This window comes from Eptatretus burgeri, chromosome 2 (assembly GCF_056783735.1).
Source record: "Eptatretus burgeri isolate ZD-2024b chromosome 2, Ebu_testis_v1, whole genome shotgun sequence".
Lineage (NCBI taxonomy): Eukaryota > Metazoa > Chordata > Myxini > Myxiniformes > Myxinidae > Eptatretus > Eptatretus burgeri.
The window spans coordinates 134,532,648-134,551,953 of NC_140962.1; the positions used below are offsets into that span (position 1 = coordinate 134,532,648).

The 19,306-nt window shown below is 43.8% G+C and overlaps 1 protein-coding gene across 1 annotated transcript in view; it reads right to left on the reverse strand.

Moving 5' to 3' along the window:
- Positions 1 to 255: 255 nt before the first annotated feature.
- The window catches only part of LOC147033204 (caveolin-3-like), a 42,471-nt gene continuing 23,420 nt past the window's right edge, over positions 256 to 19,306 (reverse strand). Inside the window, exon 3 of the mRNA XM_085871365.1 lies at positions 256 to 1,416. Within this exon, the coding sequence (XP_085727491.1) occupies positions 1,075 to 1,416 (342 nt within the window). The 3' untranslated portion in view covers positions 256 to 1,074. The remainder of the gene's footprint in view (positions 1,417 to 19,306) is intronic.

The following is a 19,306-nucleotide window of genomic DNA, read 5'->3' on the forward strand; positions in this document are numbered from 1 at the left end:
TTTTCAAGGTTTGATATCGTTCTTCTTCATCCGTTTCAGCTGTTTCCCAAGTGTTTCCCAAGTTATGGCCATTTATTCACCGAACCAATGACAGGACACGGTGCTATGACGTCACAATATGACGTCACAGATAAGATTTATTTTGATTTTTTATATTTTTTTGCACGTACGGGCACGCACTAGTATATAATAATAATAACAATAATAATAATGATAATAATAATAGACAGGCAATTAAAAACTGGACTTTTAAAATGGACTCAAACATGTTTACTTTTTGTAACATTTCATGTTAAACTACTGCAATGTATCCTTGAGGTTTATGCGTTGCGAAAGTTTTTAAATTGGACCTACATGAAGCAAATTGTAGACGTGGGTATGGCACAGTTATGGTGGGCCAAAGAGCCAATTTATTTGTCTGGCTTCACTTGTATTGTCCGACCTCTTTTGACTGGTAGACGAACGAGTAGTCCTTTGTCAATCGCACTGCCTGGGCCCGAGGTCCTGTGACAATATTATTAGCCAGGCTTGCCTGTAAAAGGCTCTGGGCAGAGGCTTTAAAAATAGAAGACATTTCATGCGAGCATGCAGAGCAAAAAGAAACCTTCAGTGTAATTACAACTTACAAGTGTTTTATGACATGAAGCTGACAGATCACAAAGGGACTATTGAACGTTTCCTTTTTTGTACTGCTTGACATTTACTACTAGGCAACTGTGACACAAGGATTGAGGACACGTAGTGCTTGCTTCAAACTTGAGGACTCATCCTGTTCATAATGAGCATTTGTCAAAAAAAGATCCACAAGGATGGATGTGCATCATTTCGTAGAAATCGTATATGTTCATACAAGATTGTTATGTGGTCACTGGATTTTGTCATTGCCAAAACGTAACCAGTTTTGTTAATAGTTAATAACCTTTATGCAGGCACCTGACCCATAATGGCCACTTTTATTTGGAATAAGGTACAGCCGCAAGACATAGGGCATGTTTCTCATTGCATAACTTTTCCAGAAAAGTGCTGTGCACCCTTACTGCATTGGACAAGGTGTATTGGACTGAAGCACCGGCACTAGACCTCTTTGCGCAAAGCTACCCTAATGCCTCCGCACAACTTCCCCGCGGCCTCAAAAAGTGGATCGCAGAAAGTACGGATGAAAAGCGAGTACGACTGGCTCAGGCACTGGATCTCGATGAGGTATGCTTTGAGGCATGGGACGACAGCCCAGATGTGGAAACACGACACACAAGCGAAGCAGAATCCCCAAAGGAAGGCGCAGGGAATTCCACATATGGTGGATAGGATGCGGTAACACCAGTACTTGGTGATGGTGAAAGTGGTAAAGCTGCCTTTCCACACACTGTCCAGTGTGTGTGTGCCATCTGGTTCACCAATCACGTCTTCAAAGTCCACCTGGACACAGAGACAATGCAAAGGATTGTTGTGGTGAAGCATTGCAGACTATTAAGGGGGGAACTGATGGTAACAGTCGGACCTCAATATTTTTTCTGAATTTGATGTATACATAGAATATGTACCCAACTATAAACTGTCATCCCGATGCTTTACATGCTGGGTGGTTCATCAATGTGTGTGCCGTCCATCGGATGGACGTTCAACCGGACGTCCCGTCTGCCAGCATTAGTCGGTGGAAGTTGAACATCCCACACCGTCCTTCGCGAAGAGCCGGCGAGCCATCGCCAAGACCATGAACGAATTCCAAATTCCTGCCCTAACCACTGCTGGGAAGGCAACGGAAAACCAAGAAAGTGCTTGATCAGTACTCGAACTGTCTTCGAGCAGAACAGCAGAACACGAATACACATTGTATGTACACACCAAATGGAGATTTGGAGGAAAGAAGGAAGAAAAAGGAGGATTGGAGGAGGGTGGTCTCCTACTACAAAAAAAAAAAACACCAACAGGTGGTTGCTGAAAGCAGATCACATTTTCTTTGCACAATGCTCCGCCTTGTATATGGACGCTACTCGTTTGTAGGAGGGTCTCAGAAGTCAGAACATTTGTCAGTCCTCAAGGGAAGTATCAGTTAGGCTGACACTGCGTAGTATGGCCTGGCATGGTCAGTAAGTGCTATTTCCACAACGACATCATTGCTGGTGTTATTTTACTCTACTGATCCAACCCCCCCACATAAAACCACTGCATAGCTCGACTGCTCAGCATACAGGCTTGGACATGTTGCTGGTTGTGCGGTTGCTATAGGAATCCTCCATTGGATGCGCAAACAGACGAGCTCTTCATTCACTTCGTGACAGGACGTAACATCCGCTTCCTTATCAAATGACGGGGCTTGGTGTCTGCTGACGAATGCTGATATCGAATTTTGTTGCACTGACTGTTTCATTAATTTTGTGTTGTTCTAGCAGAGATACCATCACCAAAGTGTGTGTGTGTGACAAAGATGTGAGTTCAGATTAGACAGTAACTTCACTGCGTCTTAGAACGTGTGGGTTCCTAGAGGCCTACGTGCTTCCTGCACGAATAGACCGTTTGTGTTCGTGTAGCTTAAAGCACTTCTCTACCCTGTATTGAGGTGCTGTGGATAGGGATAGGTCGTCTCATGTTGTAAGCTTTAGTGTCTGGGAGTGTCTCGTCCTTTTCTCCCCCAGCGTTGAACCGGACAGGAGCTGGGCAAGAGGGAAGCACTATTTTGACGCCATCATGTGACTAATCTGTTCAGAGTTGGCGCCGTCTGATTGGGTCATGATGCTGTCGCTAGGCGTGGGGACAGCCTGTGTTTGGTGTGGAGGGCTGACATCAACATCTTAGTGACGGGGGAATTGGAGAAGGACCGGATGGAGGGGAGATGGAGAAGGGGTTGATGGGTGGAGAATGAGTGGATGGGTGAGGGAGGTAGAGAAGGGTTCGATGGAGGGGGGGGTGCTCATGGCTGTGAGAGAGAAGGGAGAAGCAGGTGGTTGTCAGTCGGAGAGAGAAGAGAGAATGATGGATGAACAGTCAGAGACAGACATGAGGGAGGGGACACTCTCCTGTTGGCTGCATGGCTGGTGGAGCTCACAGCAAGTTCTCTTGTACGAACCACTGCTGCTCACACAACCTGGGACAGTCTTTCCTGCAAGCACATTCTCAATCTCACCCACTTTTTTGGGGTGGATGCTCGTTTTGTGTGTGGAGCCCTCGGGAAAATGGTTTTAGTTTTCCTGTACTGTTAAGTGTTTTTATTCTCCCTACACTTTTTGAAAAAAAATGGAGGGGGGGGAGTATTGTTATCGACTCAATCTGTCTGTCTCTCCGTCCATCTGTTTGTCCTGTCTGTCCGTTTGTCACACTATCTCCTCCTAAACATTGTGTCGAAATTCATCAAACTCAGTAGTTATGATCACCACATGGCACCAAGGTGTAAGAGCAGCATCATTTCTGGCAGACCCCCCTCACCCCCCCCTCAGGGCAAGGTCAAAGGTCAAATGCCAAAAAATGCAATTACGGTGACATTTTAAAACTTTTATTAATGAAACTTTGTATATGCATCAACATTTGGGGACGCATGAAATATGTAAAAAAAAAAAAATAATAAAAAAAAATATATATATATGTGTGTATATATATATATATATATATATATATATATATATATATATATATATATATATATATATATATATATATATATATATACACATATTGGATTTCACCTTCAGTTCATGCCCCAGGGGATGGGGACTTGAGGTCACAAGGGTCACAGGGGTCAAATCGGAAATTTTTTTAACTCTACATTTGATATTGGGTCATTCCCGGTGGAACTTTTTTGCCATCTTTCAACTTTGCTTTTGGTGGCAAGCATGGGGGGTTTGCGACGGCACGCCATCGACTTCATTCCAATTTCTTCATTGTCATCATCTGGGATTGCCGTTATTGTTTTTTCTCGTGCTGTTATTAAATTGCGTATTTATTTATCTAAGGCCCACGTGCATATATGCCTGCCATGCTTCCTGAGCAAAAACTTTTCCAGCCTGTTTGATTAACCCTGGCAGTCTGAATTTGGCTAATTACACTGAAGAATATCTGGCATGTTATCAGATGACGTTCACACATATGACGTCAAAGGTCATCTTCATAAAATTTGGCCAGAAGTCAGCCATCTTCGAGTTAGAGCATGCTCGGTCTTCCTGCTAAACATTGCTTGTAGTCTTGGGTGAGGGCTGTCCATGCGATAAGCTGTTCAATCGCATTCTTCCCTCCAGGGTACATGGTACATTCCATCTACTGTCATCCCCCATCCCTACCCATTCTATTTTACACCCCCATTAATCCTTCATAAGGCAACCCTCTTACTTACAGCTGACAATGCTTCCTCTCCTCTCCTCTCTTAGTTTTTTTCCTCTGAGTTTATTGTTGTCTTGACTGTTCAACTGTTGCCACATTGTCATTGTGTTGTCTTTTGACCCTTTAACTTTCTCTTCCATTCATGTAGATATTTTATTAGCCTCGCCAAAGGAGAGGGTATTGCATTTGGATCTGTTTGCTAGTTTGTTTGATTATTTGTCTGTCTGTCTGTTGGTTTGTTTGTTTGTCCGCACAGAACTTTCGTGTTTTTCTCCACAACTGCGTGTCGGATTGAGGCGAAATTTTCACCATAGGTGTGACTACTGATGAGGAATGTTATGATGTCATAATTGCATATGAAGAATGCTGCATCTGATCGGTATGAAAATTTTTGAGGGTCATCTAGGGATAAAATGGTCCACAAAAAAAAAAAATGATGACGTCATCAGACACGTGATTCTCCAGCCATATAGTTAAAAAACAAAATAAACCTTCAAAAATCTTCTTCTCTGAAGTGGCTGAACAGATGGAGGCAAAGATTTACACGTATGACCACCTATCCACGAGGAACAAAAGGTTCACACATTTGACGTCATAGGTCACATGGCTTGGCAACCATATTGAATTTAACCCTTCAAACTATAAAAAATCTTCTTCTCCAGAATGGCTGGACAGATCAAAGGGAAACTACAAAAATATTCCCCAAGCCATGGGTGTACAAGTTTGTTAAGGAATAATTGACAGGTCACATGGTTTGGCAGCCATATTGGATTGAAGAAAAATCTTAAGTAAATTTTCTCTTGAACCAGTTAATCAACAGACACGAAACTTTACAATTATGATCTCGTATTGATGTGAATTACAGGTTTGAAATTTCAACTTGATGGGACACATGGTCTGGCAGCCAGAATTATTTGATTTTTTGATCTGGGTTCTTTTTTGAATTTTTAAATATTTTTTTGAAGAAGGCTCACTTGGTTGTCCCTGGATGGGTTTGAGGGTAGAGGAGTAGCAGCTGAAATGCAAATCCTAACCAGGTTCCTGCTGATGACTTCATCTTTTCATTTTGCTTGTTTGGGTTCCTTCTGATGTCTCCAATGCAGGACTGTTCCTATTCGGTCTTCCATTTGATTTGAATTGAATTTATTTTAATGCCATGATAAATTCAAATGAATAATAATAAAATAACTTCCTGGATCAAGGACGGGTGTCCAATCGAAGCAGGGATCCATCAAAGCGGGATGCGTTGGTACCCGGTCATCACTGCCAGCAGTTATAAAGTGGCAGTTCTAATTATGTCTCATTAATTACGTAACACAAGAGTACAGAAACGCCACACAAAATACACCACACAAAACTACACAAACACCAAACAAAACAAGCCCTGGCGAGAGTCTCTGGTTCTGGGTCTGAAAGAAATCTCTGGTTCTGGGTCTGAAAGAAATCTCTGGTTCTGGGTCTGAAATAAATCTCTGGTTCTGGGTCTGAAATAAATCTCTGGTTCTGGGTCTGAGATAAATCTCTGGTTCTGGGTCTGAGATAAATCTCTGGTTCTGGGTCTGAGATAAATCTCTGGTTCTGGGTCTGAAATAAATCTCTGGTTCTGGGTCTGAAATAAATCTCTGGTTCTGGGTCTGAAATAAATCTCTGGTTCTGGGTCTGAAAGAAATCTCTGGTTCTGGGTCTGAAATAAATCTCTGGTTCTGGGTCTGAAATAAATCTCTGGTTCTGGGTCTGAGATAAATCTCTGGTTCTGGGTCTGAAATAAATCTCTGGTTCTGGGTCTGAAAGAAATCTCTGGTTCTGGGTCTGAAAGAAATCTCTGGTTCTGGGTCTGAAATAAATCTCTGGTTCTGGGTCTGAAATAAATCTCTGGTTCTGGGTCTGAAATAAATCTCTGGTTCTGGGTCTGAAAGAAATCTCTGGTTCTGGGTCTGAAATAAATCTCTGGTTCTGGGTCTGAAATAAATCTCTGGTTCTGGGTCTGAAATAAATCTCTGGTTCTGGGTCTGAAATAAATCTCTGGTTCTGGGTCTGAAATAAATCTCTGGTTCTGGGTCTGAAATAAATCTCTGGTTCTGGGTCTGAAATAAATCTCTGGTTCTGGGTCTGAAATAAATCTCTGGTTCTGGGTCTGAAATAAATCTCTGGTTCTGGGTCTGAGATAAATCTCTGGTTCTGGGTCTGAAATAAATCTCTGGTTCTGGGTCTGAAATAAATCTCTGGTTCTGGGTCTGAGATAAATCTCTGGTTCTGGGTCTGAGATAAATCTCTGGTTCTGGGTCTGAAATAAATCTCTGGTTCTGGGTCTGAAATAAATCTCTGGTTCTGGGTCTGAAATAAATCTCTGGTTCTGGGTCTGAAATAAATCTCTGGTTCTGGGTCTGAAATAAATCTCTGGTTCTGGGTCTGAAATAAATCTCTGGTTCTGGGTCTGAAATAAATCTCTGGTTCTGGGTCTGAAATAAATCTCTGGTTCTGGGTCTGAAATAAATCTCTGGTTCTGGGTCTGAAATAAATCTCTGGTTCTGGGTCTGAAATAAATCTCTGGTTCTGGGTCTGAAATAAATCTCTGGTTCTGGGTCTGAAAGAAATCTCTGGTTCTGGGTCTGAAATAAATCTCTGGTTCTGGGTCTGAAATAAATCTCTGGTTCTGGGTCTGAAATAAATCTCTGGTTCTGGGTCTGAAATAAATCTCTGGTTCTGGGTCTGAAATAAATCTCTGGTTCTGGGTCTGAAATAAATCTCTGGTTCTGGGTCTGAAATAAATCTCTGGTTCTGGGTCTGAAATAAATCTCTGGTTCTGGGTCTGAAATAAATCTCTGGTTCTGGGTCTGAAATAAATCTCTGGTTCTGGGTCTGAAATAAATCTCTGGTTCTGGGTCTGAAATAAATCTCTGGTTCTGGGTCTGAAATAAATCTCTGGTTCTGGGTCTGAAATAAATCTCTGGTTCTGGGTCTGAAATAAATCTCTGGTTCTGGGTGTGAAATAAATCTCTGGTTCTGGGTCTGAAATAAATGTCTGGTTCGGAGTCTGAAATAAATCTCTGGTTCTGGGTCTGAAATAAATCTCTGGTTCTGGGTCTGAAATAAATCTCTGGTTCTGGGTCTGAAATAAATCTCTGGTTCTGGGTCTGAAATAAATCTCTGGTTCTGGGTCTGAAATAAATCTCTGGTTCTGGGTCTGAAATAAATCTCTGGTTCTGGGTCTGAAATAAATCTCTGGTTCTGGGTCTGAAATAAATCTCTGGTTCTGGGTCTGAAATAAATCTCTGGTTCTGGGTCTGAAATAAATCTCTGGTTCTGGGTCTGAAATAAATCTCTGGTTCTGGGTCTGAAATAAATCTCTGGTTCTGGGTCTGAAATAAATCTCTGGTTCTGGGTCTGAAATAAATCTCTGGTTCTGGGTCTGAAAGAAATCTCTGGTTCTGGGTCTGAAATAAATCTCTGGTTCTGGGTCTGAAATAAATCTCTGGTTCTGGGTCTGAAATAAATCTCTGGTTCTGGGTCTGAAATAAATCTCTGGTTCTGGGTCTGAAATAAATCTCTGGTTCTGGGTCTGAAATAAATCTCTGGTTCTGGGTCTGAAATAAATCTCTGGTTCTGGGTCTGAAATAAATCTCTGGTTCTGGGTCTGAAATAAATCTCTGGTTCTGGGTCTGAAATAAATCTCTGGTTCTGGGTCTGAAATAAATCTCTGGTTCTGGGTCTGAAATAAATCTCTGGTTCTGGGTCTGAGATAAATCTCTGGTTCTGGGTCTGAAATAAATCTCTGGTTCTGGGTCTGAAAGAAATCTCTGGTTCTGGGTCTGAAATAAATCTCTGGTTCTGGGTCTGAAATAAATCTCTGGTTCTGGGTCTGAAATAAATCTCTGGTTCTGTGTTTGAAATAAATCCCTGGTTCTGGGTTTGAAATAAATTCCTGGTTCTGGGTCTGAGCTTGCTGAAGATCTTGGCTGTTACTTCCTTCCTTGAAGCTCATCAAAGTGAAGAATTCCACACCAGAGCTGTCCTGTTTTACTGTTATCATTTCATCCCTGTGTCGTTAATTGCATTTTGGAGCCATTTCCATGTCTTATCCGAACCTTATTTGGTGTGTATTGTCCAATCCGAGTTCATTTGTTGACCCAAACTCCCAAGGCCTCAACTATAAACCAGACCTCCGTACCTCATCGTCTTAAGACTGATACATGCCTCATAAGGTTTCGTTTGTCCCTGGTATTCTCGTTTCATGCTTCTTGACTTTATGTTGTCGCTCGTCTTCTTTACAATTTTTTTTTGGGCAACACAAATAAATCACCAACTCTAATTCTGACTCTAATTTCATTTCTTCACTTATTCTTTTATATCTTTCATTCTCAATACCTCCTACTAAAACAAATTTGCTCTTTACTTTAAAAGCTTTTAAATAACGTTCAAGAATTTTCATTTTCCGAACCTGTGCATCATGAACTCCACACGTTTTCTTCTTCGCCATCTTGATCCATTCCTCTTCTTCTTCACACAATTTATTTTCCAAATCTGTCGATCACGCAAACGTCCATCGACCGTCCCTCAAAAACGACAGCACGACTTTCCTCTATGCATTCAATAACCCTTCATTTCATCTCCTTCGTGATGTCTGTCTTCATTTATCAGAATTAGGGATCATGAGAAATCCCATCTGCAGAGAATGCCAGCGCATAACCATTAATGGTTCCCAGTTACCACCCCTCATTTGTCTCACACCCACAGCTGTGCACATTCCACACTCCCTGCTGTGTGTCTGCCACACATCCCGTTACCCTTCCCCCTGCCACGCATCCCCCTGCCCACTCCCGTTACCCTTCCCCCTGCCATGCATTCCCCTGCCCACCCCCCCTTTGCCACATGCCCCACTCCCGTTCCCCTTGTCATGCATCCCACTCCCCTTTCCCCTGACATGTGTCCCACTCTCATTATCCCCACCACGTGTCCTGCTCCCCTCCTGCTCCGCCCCGCATCTCGCTCCCCACCCACCCCGCCATGTGTCCTTCGCACCTCCTGACCCCCCCCCCACCACGAATCCCTCTCCCTCCCACTCGATGTCACATGTCCTGCCCCCTTCCCACCCTGCTGTGCATCCCGCTCCCTCACCCATCATGCAACCCACTCCCCTTTTCTGTCCCTGGTGTGCCACTCCGTGTCACGCCACCATGCGGCCCACTCCCACGCCCCCCGCATCGTGCATTGTGCTCCCCTCCTTTTCTCTCCCGGCCACACATTTCACTCCCCATCCTTCCCGCCACGTGTCCCGCTCACCTCCCCACCCCCACCACACATCTCTCTCCCTCTCCCTCCACACCACACACCATGCTCCACTTCCACCCCGCTGCGCATCCTGCTCCCTCCCCCCTCATACATCATGCATCCCACTCCCCTTCCTTCCACCGTGTGTCCCATTCCCCTTCGCCAACCATCTCATTCTGTCATCCTCCCCCCTCCCCCCCCACTCCCACCATCATGTGAGTGAGCTTGCTTCCGAGTCAACGATCAGCCAGTGAGCTTGCTTACAATTACAAGTGAAGTCATGCAATCCATCATTGTTTCCAATGTCAAATAACTCCTGCTTTCGAACAGGCTGATCTCTGACCATCAGGTTGGATTCTGTCCCAGTCACTCAACTCTGGACATGCTTCTGTTTCTGTCTCAGCAATGTCTGTATGCCCTCGGTCTCAAAAAGGAAGTTTGGACCACCTTCCTCGACATATCTCGGACATTCTAGCATCCTGCTTTGCTTGCCAAGCTCTCTACCTGTGACGTAGAAGGCTGCCTTAATTCCTGTATTTCTGACTTACTCCACCAACACAGTCAACGTATTTCCATAAATGGAACACTCTCCTGCCCTCTCCCAGTGGAGGGCAAAGTTCCTCAAGGCAGTGTTTTGGGCCCAGTATTGTTCATCATCCATATCAATGATCCCTCCATTTCTCTGAAGAATCCTCTTCCTTTTCGCAGATGACTCCACATTGTTTAGTGTGGTACCCCCACCCCTCTGTGCTAGTCAGACAGCAGCTGCGTGACATCTGCTGATCTTTCTCTCTGCTGATCTGTAACTGATTAGACTCTGGTCTGACAGATGGAACACGTCCTTCAATCCTAGGAAATCTAACAGCCTCACCCTATGGCTTCAGAATGATCATCAAAGGAGTGCACATATCTATCTCCTTGGTCATCCACTGGAAGAGGTTCAGTCTCTTGAACTTATAGGCCTCCATCAGCTATGAGGTCTCCTGGGTTGACCACAGAGCAAAGCTGGTGTCCAAAGCCAGCCGCAGACTGGTGATGATATGCCCTTGCCTTCAGATGTTGATTCTTGTGGTCCACTCCTTGGCAGAGGATGAAATATTGTTTAAAGTGTAGCTAACACATGCCTAATAATTATTATAACTTATCCCACTTTCAGAAGTTGCATGTTAGCCCACACTTCATGCCCAAAATTTGTTGTGTCATTTTTGTTTACATGAAAATTTTGGTTGCCCAATCCTGATGGATGCCAACACAAACATGCACAATGGCACCAGTTTTAATGTGGTGCATCTACTGCATCTACTTACAGTCCACATTATGTGAAAGATGACTTCTTGAAAGTCGTCACCTTCAACTAGTCTAGCCCATCATCTCCTCCACCCGTGTCCTCAGGCTCACTGTCCACATCATCGTCATCAGCGGAAGTTGGGAGATCTTTATTCTCACATGTCGGACACGATCAAAGTTCTGTGCACAGAATGCCTAAAGACACGCAGCATTTGTCATCTGCCTCACCGACTCTGCACTTCGACTTCTTGCACGCATGGGATGAATGTTCAAGGATGTTTTTTTGAGCTGATTGCATCTGCATTCAGTCAATTCCCAGGGCATCAATTGCATCATTTATCAGCTTCCATCCCTGTCCAACAGGAGCTGGAATATGTGGGTGCTGTTCTAAGCTATGCTTGTAAATGGCGACTTGGAAATTGGCCTGCTGAATATGCTTATGCAAGGAATCTGAAATTGGTGACAAAACATTCTCTGCCATAGTCCCCAATTAGAACGTTGCATATCTGGCATCATTCACGTTTGAGTATTCCTGAGTATAGAGTTTGCAGACAAAGACTTCCAGGTCTGACACCATGTCTTCAGTTACTGTGAACGATTCTCCTAGAGATTGAAATGCTGAACACAGTGTTTGGTTGTCCATCAGCAGTTTGATAACCTTTGTCTCGCCTTTACCATTAAATGAACTGACAGTCACATCCAATGAATCAGTGGATACATACTTGTGACTTGGTTATGTCATCTCCAAGATGATGCACAATAGCCTGGAGATGAATAAGCCACAGATTCTCATCTTTCCAAGTGTGAAAATAGAGCTGGGAGCAGCTAAGACTTTTTTTTTTGTATACCTTGTCGAGGCTCGTATGAGAGCTAACACACAATACACAGCAAGGGGGGCGTGAGACAAGAAGAGTGAGAGTGGGAAGGACAAAACAGTGGGGAACCGATATTAGGAGATCTGTGGAAGGGAGAGGGATGGGGCAGGGAACATGGGGGTATACAAGATGGACATCACAGGGACTTTCAGGAAGGAAAGCAGGGAATTTGAAGGAGGTGGGTTTGGGGCGGATCAACGGGGGTGAAAAAGATCGAGGATTTGGATGGGGGATGATAAGAGGTGGTGTTGAACAGCTGCTTTGAAGGCCTGGAGGGAAGAATGGGATTGAACAGAGTGAGGGAGTTTATTTTTACCATTTAATGCCGATGTTAATGCGATGCCGATGACAAACACATCTGTGCAGGACTCATGATGATGATACTGTTGCCACCGGATTTGGAAATGTCACTGGGATGTAAGAACATCCTCGTGTCCGCTTCTTCGTGCAAACAGTGCAGCTCTTCATTGTCTTTTAAAAGAACCATTCCATCTTGCGGAATGATTGCAGGGAAGAGTTCCCCATGAGCCATGGTTACTGTCACACCTTTCAGTCTTCCAACATCGCACTTGCTCTACATCTCAAACTGGCACTTAACCAACTGCTCCTTGTGTAACTATGTGGCAGAAACTTTTTCCACTGTTTTGGGATTGGTTGGTCTGGCTTTTCAATCTTGATTTTCTTTGGAGCTGCTTGCCGCTCTTCGTTTGCCCTCTCATTTTTGATGCTGACAGCCGGACATCTGTTTGTCACAAAGTGTCCTGTAGTTGAATCACAAGTGCAAGCAAAATTCAACAATAGGTGGAGATTCTTGTCAGCAAGTTGACTGATGTTCTGTGGCATGTACTTTGGGCTCACTTGTTGCGGCACCGAGCTTCCCATCTACAATCCAAACACTCCCACTTGGTATCTCGAACTTTGGTGATGCTTCAGTGGCCAATTCAATGTAAAGCAGCAGCCTTGCCTTCTTAGTCTTTACAAGGCATCCACTGTGTGTAGCGATAGCTAGTGGAAGTGGACTCAAACGATATGACATCAATTTTGTTGCCTCTGCCTATGATGACAAGTCTGGCATGAAGTTTCTGGTCACTTTTCAAACTGACGTCTTTACCCTTCCTCTCTGTTGTCGCTTTGCTCATTGCATCAGTGAATGATTTAAACTTCATTTTCCTTAATGTGTAGTTGAGGTCATTCTCAATTCGCTGCAGTCGGTGCTTCCAAAAGGTGACAAATGCATCATCTCCCTTCTGGTGAGCAGTCTTCAGGTCAATGCAAACTTTAGGGATGCAATGATGCCAGGAGACATGTGAATTAGATCCACAGGGTCTTTGACTTCTTCATGTATTCAACTTCTTCCCAATTGGTCTGTAAGCATTGCCATGACCACCTTGATCCTCTCTGGAACTGCATGGCAAGTCTTTGCTCCAGCTGCAGTGATCATCACGTGTGGTGTGCCAGTCATGGTCTGCATCAAACTTTTTTTTTTTTTAGTCCTTCCTTTTCTCTCCATCTTGATTTCTCCAAACTGAGGGAGCAATGAGCTTCAACTCCCTTCGGACTGGCAGGGCGCAGGGTCCGTTCCCATCCAGATAGAATTGCCAGTCCCAGCAAATGAGAGAACTGGCAACCAGGATTGGATACCGGCAAAATAAGCAGATGTCACGTTCATGTCAGGAACATGTGGTGGCAGCAGGTCATATGGCCGGCTTCAGCCCTATCCTATCCTAACCTAACTGCCCCACTAATCCCTGTATCTAATTTCTAACTCCTGCCCCTCTAAACCCTTTGAAACTAATTTATCCCTCCCGGACTCACTAATCCCTTAAACAACACCATCTCCCAGGAAGAAGATCAAGGCATGTGCGATGATAAAAACGATGAGGTAGCATGGCCCCACAAAGCTTGCTGGCAGATTATCCCGATGAGGCCATTTACAAAAAAAGCTCAAACTATCAGATGGCAGACCCCAGTTTACATGGACCACATTGTGATGCCCCTCGGAGCTTTTCACGCAGCAAGAACCACTTTGGCATGCATTGGCAAGATATCTTGATAGAGTCAGAGGTTGTATCGTGTCTGGCTCGTGTTTATCGTCGTCAAGGAGAGAGATTTGCTGATCTCAACATTGCTCAACGTCTACCATGTGGAGGAGGAAGTGTGATGGTGTGGGCAGGGATATCCATGAACCACAGAACCCCTCTGTACGTCGTCAAGGGAAATTTGACTGGTCAGCGTTATCTCAACGAGATTGTTCAACCTCTGCTAATTCCACTTCTGCAGTAGATTGTCCAGGAGCTTGGTTCCAGGATGACAACGCAAGACCTCATCGTGCCAGGGTGGTGACCGACTTCCTGCAGCAGCAGAACGTTCAGCACATGGATTGGCCTACATATTCACCCGACTTGTCACCCATTGAGCATGCGTCGGATGAACTAGGGCGGCGAGTTCGATCATATCACGTCCCTGCCGTCAACCTCTGACAACTGGCTCAGCAATTAGTCGCACAATGGCAAGCGATCCCTCAACGTTATTTCCAACGCCTGATGAACAGCATGCGCCAATGCTGTCAAGAATGTGTGAATGCTAACGGTGGCTAAACCAAGTTACTGAAGCTTCTGGGACTTGTGTGAACATCATTTTTGGGGGGGGGGGGGGTGCATGACTTTTTTCATCAGGGTAATAAACTAGCGTCTAATCAAAAGTTTTTTTTGTTTTGTGTTTTCTGTTCTTGAGCCATCAAAGAATTATTTTGTCATTAGTCGTCACCATTTTAGCTTGTTAGCTTATATTTATATGCACAAATATTTTTGACCCTTAACTTCTTTTGAGTGGGATATAACTTATTCGTCCACTTTGGACTTAGTTCGAAACGAGGGCTTTTCGATTTGCTCTCGATTTTCGTATCCATGCGTGCGTGAGTGCGTGAGTGCGTGCATCCTCATCCATTTCCCGGACATGCATTTACCGATATTGTTCAAACTTGGCACCCAGATAACGAATGATGGCTTACATATGCACGTCATTTTTTTTTTTCCGACATCAGATCCAAGATGGCCGACTGGCAGTAATTTTGTTACTTAAACGTGTCCAAATCCATTTCTCCAACATGCACGGTCTGATTTTGTACAAACTTGGCACAAGTACAGTACATTATGGCATACACATGCCTCTCACTTTATTTTGCGATCTGATCGAAGATGGTCGACTGGTAGATTGGCGGCCATTTTCGTTGTACGTAAATGTGGGCCAGCCCATTAACTCCGTCCAGCAAAATTACTAAAACAATGGGGGCTATGACATTTTATGTCTTTTTTTACTTGTTATCTGAGAAGTTTGTAAATAATTAATTCCTGAAATGTAGCTGACATTAAAAAACAATTAAATGTCTCATAAATTTTGACTGTCATTTCATATGCAGCCCGTGGCTGCTGGTTGCATCATTGCTTGGAGTGCAGCTGTGCCACTGATGCAGTGCCCCCTGTTTCCAGTAAACTGGTACCCATTTTATGACTTTAGAAGGATGACAGGTGGAGTCAACCCACCTGTTGTTATTTTACGACTTGACAAGAACCTAAGGCCCTAAGATCTTAAGCCAGCTACTTCAACCGTTAAGCCAACACTTGGCTTTTCTCATGAAATGAGCTTGCATTTGAAAATTTAACACTGCACAATCCTTTAAAACAGGTGCAATTTAATATCTTCCCAAACTATTTTCAATGAAATTGTACTGTGTTGGTTAGAGTTAGACAGAATGGTTTTTATTACAAGTGTATATCATAAAGTTAACGATTTCAGTTTCCCTGTAGTCTTGTGCACATTTCCATGTAGCAATGTACCAATTAAAATGGGTTACAATGTCTTTTCATCTCAGCTACTAAGATTTGCAAGAATTTGTTCAGTAAAGGATGATTTTGTGGAACGTGCAGAGGTTTTTTTTTTCCATCATGTTGAAGGTTTTCATAAAATCCAGTATGGGCACTATGTCACGTGACCTATGATGTCATTCCTAGGATATACATCAACTCAAGTGGTATGCTATAGGTGGTCAAAGTTTCAAGTTCCTCTGATCAACGGTTTGATCTAGAGGTCGATACAGCATTCATTGAATCATTATTTAGTGTTAATTAAAAAAACTACCGAGTCAGCACTTTTTAATTTTGGCCACTGCGCACTAATTATCTTGGAATTAAAAAAAAAATCGGAGCAAAGGGAGTTCTTTTCCCTCAGGTGGACTATCTGTATACCAAGTTTCAACTCAATCGATCAAAAAATGAAGGAGGCGGTGCAGTTTCATGGATTTCATGAAATCCAATATGGCCTCCAGGTCATGAAACTCATGACGTCATCCTTATGATATGCATCAAGTCAAGTGGTATGTCATAGTTGGTCAAAGTTTCAAGTTCCGCTGATCAACGATATGGCCTGTGGGTCACCAAAAAATTTCATGGAATAATGATAATAATAATCCGAACGATTTCAAAAGGGTACCTCTCAGTCCCTTAATAAGTTTGAATAAGCATATTGCATTGCTTTGTTGACTGACTGTCTGGACAAAACTTTGAGGTTGTGGGTCCATTGATGTTGAGTAATCTATCGATGTGGACTTGTGACCGGGGTTGTGGATCCGCCATTGGGAGAGGTTCTGGGCTGAAAGGATTGAAACCTTGATGAAAAACGGGGCCCAGCTGATGATCAGGGTAGTTGGGAAATCACTAAATTGCTTATAAATTAAGGTTATAACTTCAAATAAAATAGCTTTTGTAAGTACTTACCAGTGGATTGTGTGTGTGTGTGTGTGTGTGTGTGTGTGATTGGTCTTTATTTTGATGTTAGCATCAGTCAGATTATCATGTCATACGTCCACGAGTCTTGACCTGTTAAGGCTAGAGTGCCGCAAGGCAGTGTTCTGGGCCCAATCCTATTCTAATCTTCATTAACGTTCTCTATGACTCTCTGGAAAATCCCCTTTATCTATGTGTGAATGACAAAACCCTCTGCAGTGACATCCCTCATCCTTCAGATAGGCAGGCTACAGCCTTTTCCTTTCTGCAGACCTTGAGAGAATCACAAGCTGGTCAAACACTTGGAATATGTTTTTCAGTCCTGACAAATCTCACATTCTCACTATCTCTCTCCGTAAGGACCGTCTGGCAACGCCAACCTCATCCCTATCGACTCTTTAAAAAAATCCTCTTGGGGAAGTTCAATTTTTCAAACTCCTGGGTCTCACGATCAGCCATGATCTCTTTTGGGCAAACAACATTTCAAAGTTGACCTCCAAAGCCAGCCGCCGACTTTGCATCCTCCATCGTATAAGGTCATTCTTCAGCACACCTGAACTCCTGCCCATCTATAAGGCCTTCATATCCATAGCTTGATGGAGTACTGCACTTCCCTGTGGGCTGGCACCCCTGCCTCACATCTTGCTCAGCTTTACGCCATAGAAGCCAAAGCCCTCAACATTATTGGAATATCCAGCGATGAAGCTGAGACTAGCGTGGCCTATAATTTCGTCATCGCAGACAGGTCAGTGGTCTCTTTGTCTTCTACCATCTACTTTGTGGTGTTGCACCCTCTGCTCTTTCCGTGCTTTGTTGTCGCCACCCACACCCTCCCCCAGACTTCTGCAGATCGCACACAATCCACCATCAACCCCATTCTGGTTAAACTCCTGAAATCCAGAATCACCGTTCACTACTACTCATTCGTTCCTATTTTTTCCAACCTGTGGAATCAACTTCCACATTTTCTTCAATCTCAGTCTTCCCTTTTGATGTTTAAGACAGCTGTTCACCACCATCTCAATCATCGCCCATCCAAACCAGGATGTTTTTTGCTTCCGTTAACCACTGCCCCACGCCCAAGCCCCACCCCCTAGCCTTCCAAGTGTCCAGTTTTTCCTTCCTGAGAGTTTGTTTCTCTATCCATCTTGTCCACTTGGTATGTCCTCCCCAAGTTCACATTTCTCCCCACATCCCTTTTTCACCCAAATCTCCCTCTATTTTGTCCTTCAACCCTGCTGTTGGTGTTTCCCTTCTCTCCTATTCCTTTTGTTCTGTTGCTTCCTGATTTGTTATATGTTCTTCTATCTTTTCCATGAGCCTTGACTTTGCAAAAAAATGAAGTTCAAAGTTGCACAAGGACTTTATGAACACCCTGTATACAGTAGTTTCATTATGATGAACAGATGTGTTCCATGGACTAGTGATTGTATCATAAATTGATTCTCATCACTCTCTTCCCTCATTATGATGTGATGTGTTCCATACTCTCAACAGAGCATTGGTTCTACAAAAGCAACCTCTTGACACGGGTGCTAGGTGGTTTGCCATTGCCTTCCCAGCATTCGGAGCAGAAATTTGGAATTTTTGTCAATCGTCTTGCCAACAGCTCACCAACTCTTTGCAAAGGACATGGTGGGATCTTTGACGTCCACGAACTCATGCTGGTAGACGGGATACCCAATTTAATGTCCATCCCAGGGATGGCACACACATTGATGAATCACCCTGCCTGTGAAACACCTGGATGACAGTTTATAGCTGGGTTGGGATTCAAACCCAGGCTCGACAGCTTCGAGGCAAGTGTGCAGACCTCTCGGTTATTCTGTCAGTCTTTTTCCCACTATTAGAATTCGCCCCAACAAAAGTAAAAATGGGACCGCACGTCCTGAACCTCACCTGGATCAGGAATAACAGTCACTCAAACCCCTCACAGTCCCCTTTAAACCCTCATTTTTATGATTTCCGTGAAAAAACTTTGGTACATCATGGGTGATGAAGGTTGTGGTCAAGTTTCATCGAAATTGTGTGTGTAGTTTCGGAGAAGAGAGCAAATACCTATTTTGGGAGGGTCAAACCTCCCCCCCCCCCCCGTAGACACCCTTAATGAGTGCAGATATTGATGCTGTAAGCTATTAATATATGCCACACAAACCACCATGATAGACTGTTTATACACCTTGACAAGGTTTTTGTCCAAGGCGGAAGAACCACTGGGAGTGTGAGGGCAATGGGAAATGAGTTTCTGTAACCTCCGTTCTGTGACCCTGAGTTCCCTTAGCAAGTTTGGTTAAGTTTGGAAAAGTAACGCCGAATGCATCCTGTTCAGACAGGCAAACGGACACAAAATTGCATATTCTAGTTTGATTACCGCTTCATTTGACTAAGAATGACCTCCAACTTCAAGATCGAAAACTGTTTGGTCAATTTCCCTCGTGTTTTGCACATGTGCTCGAGGTACCCATCAGCAGGTCATCGGTGCAAAATAAATTTGGCCCCGAACACACCGCAGGATGGGGAGACGATGCCTAAGTTTGGGTGCGTATTAATATTTGTGTACCTTTGTTGGCACCTTAAAAAAAAAAAAACTATCACTTTTTGCTCTAGTCTCATTTACTCAGTCTTCTGACTTTAGTGTCAGCTGTTTCTGCTTGTTGGTCGTGGCTGCTATTGATCTGAAGATATTGATTTCCTGTTTCTGTTCAGTTCATTGAGTATTGTGATGAAAGCATTTGTGTGTTTGTCTGTCTTTCTGTCTGTCTGTGTGTCTGTCCGTGAGCAGGCCAC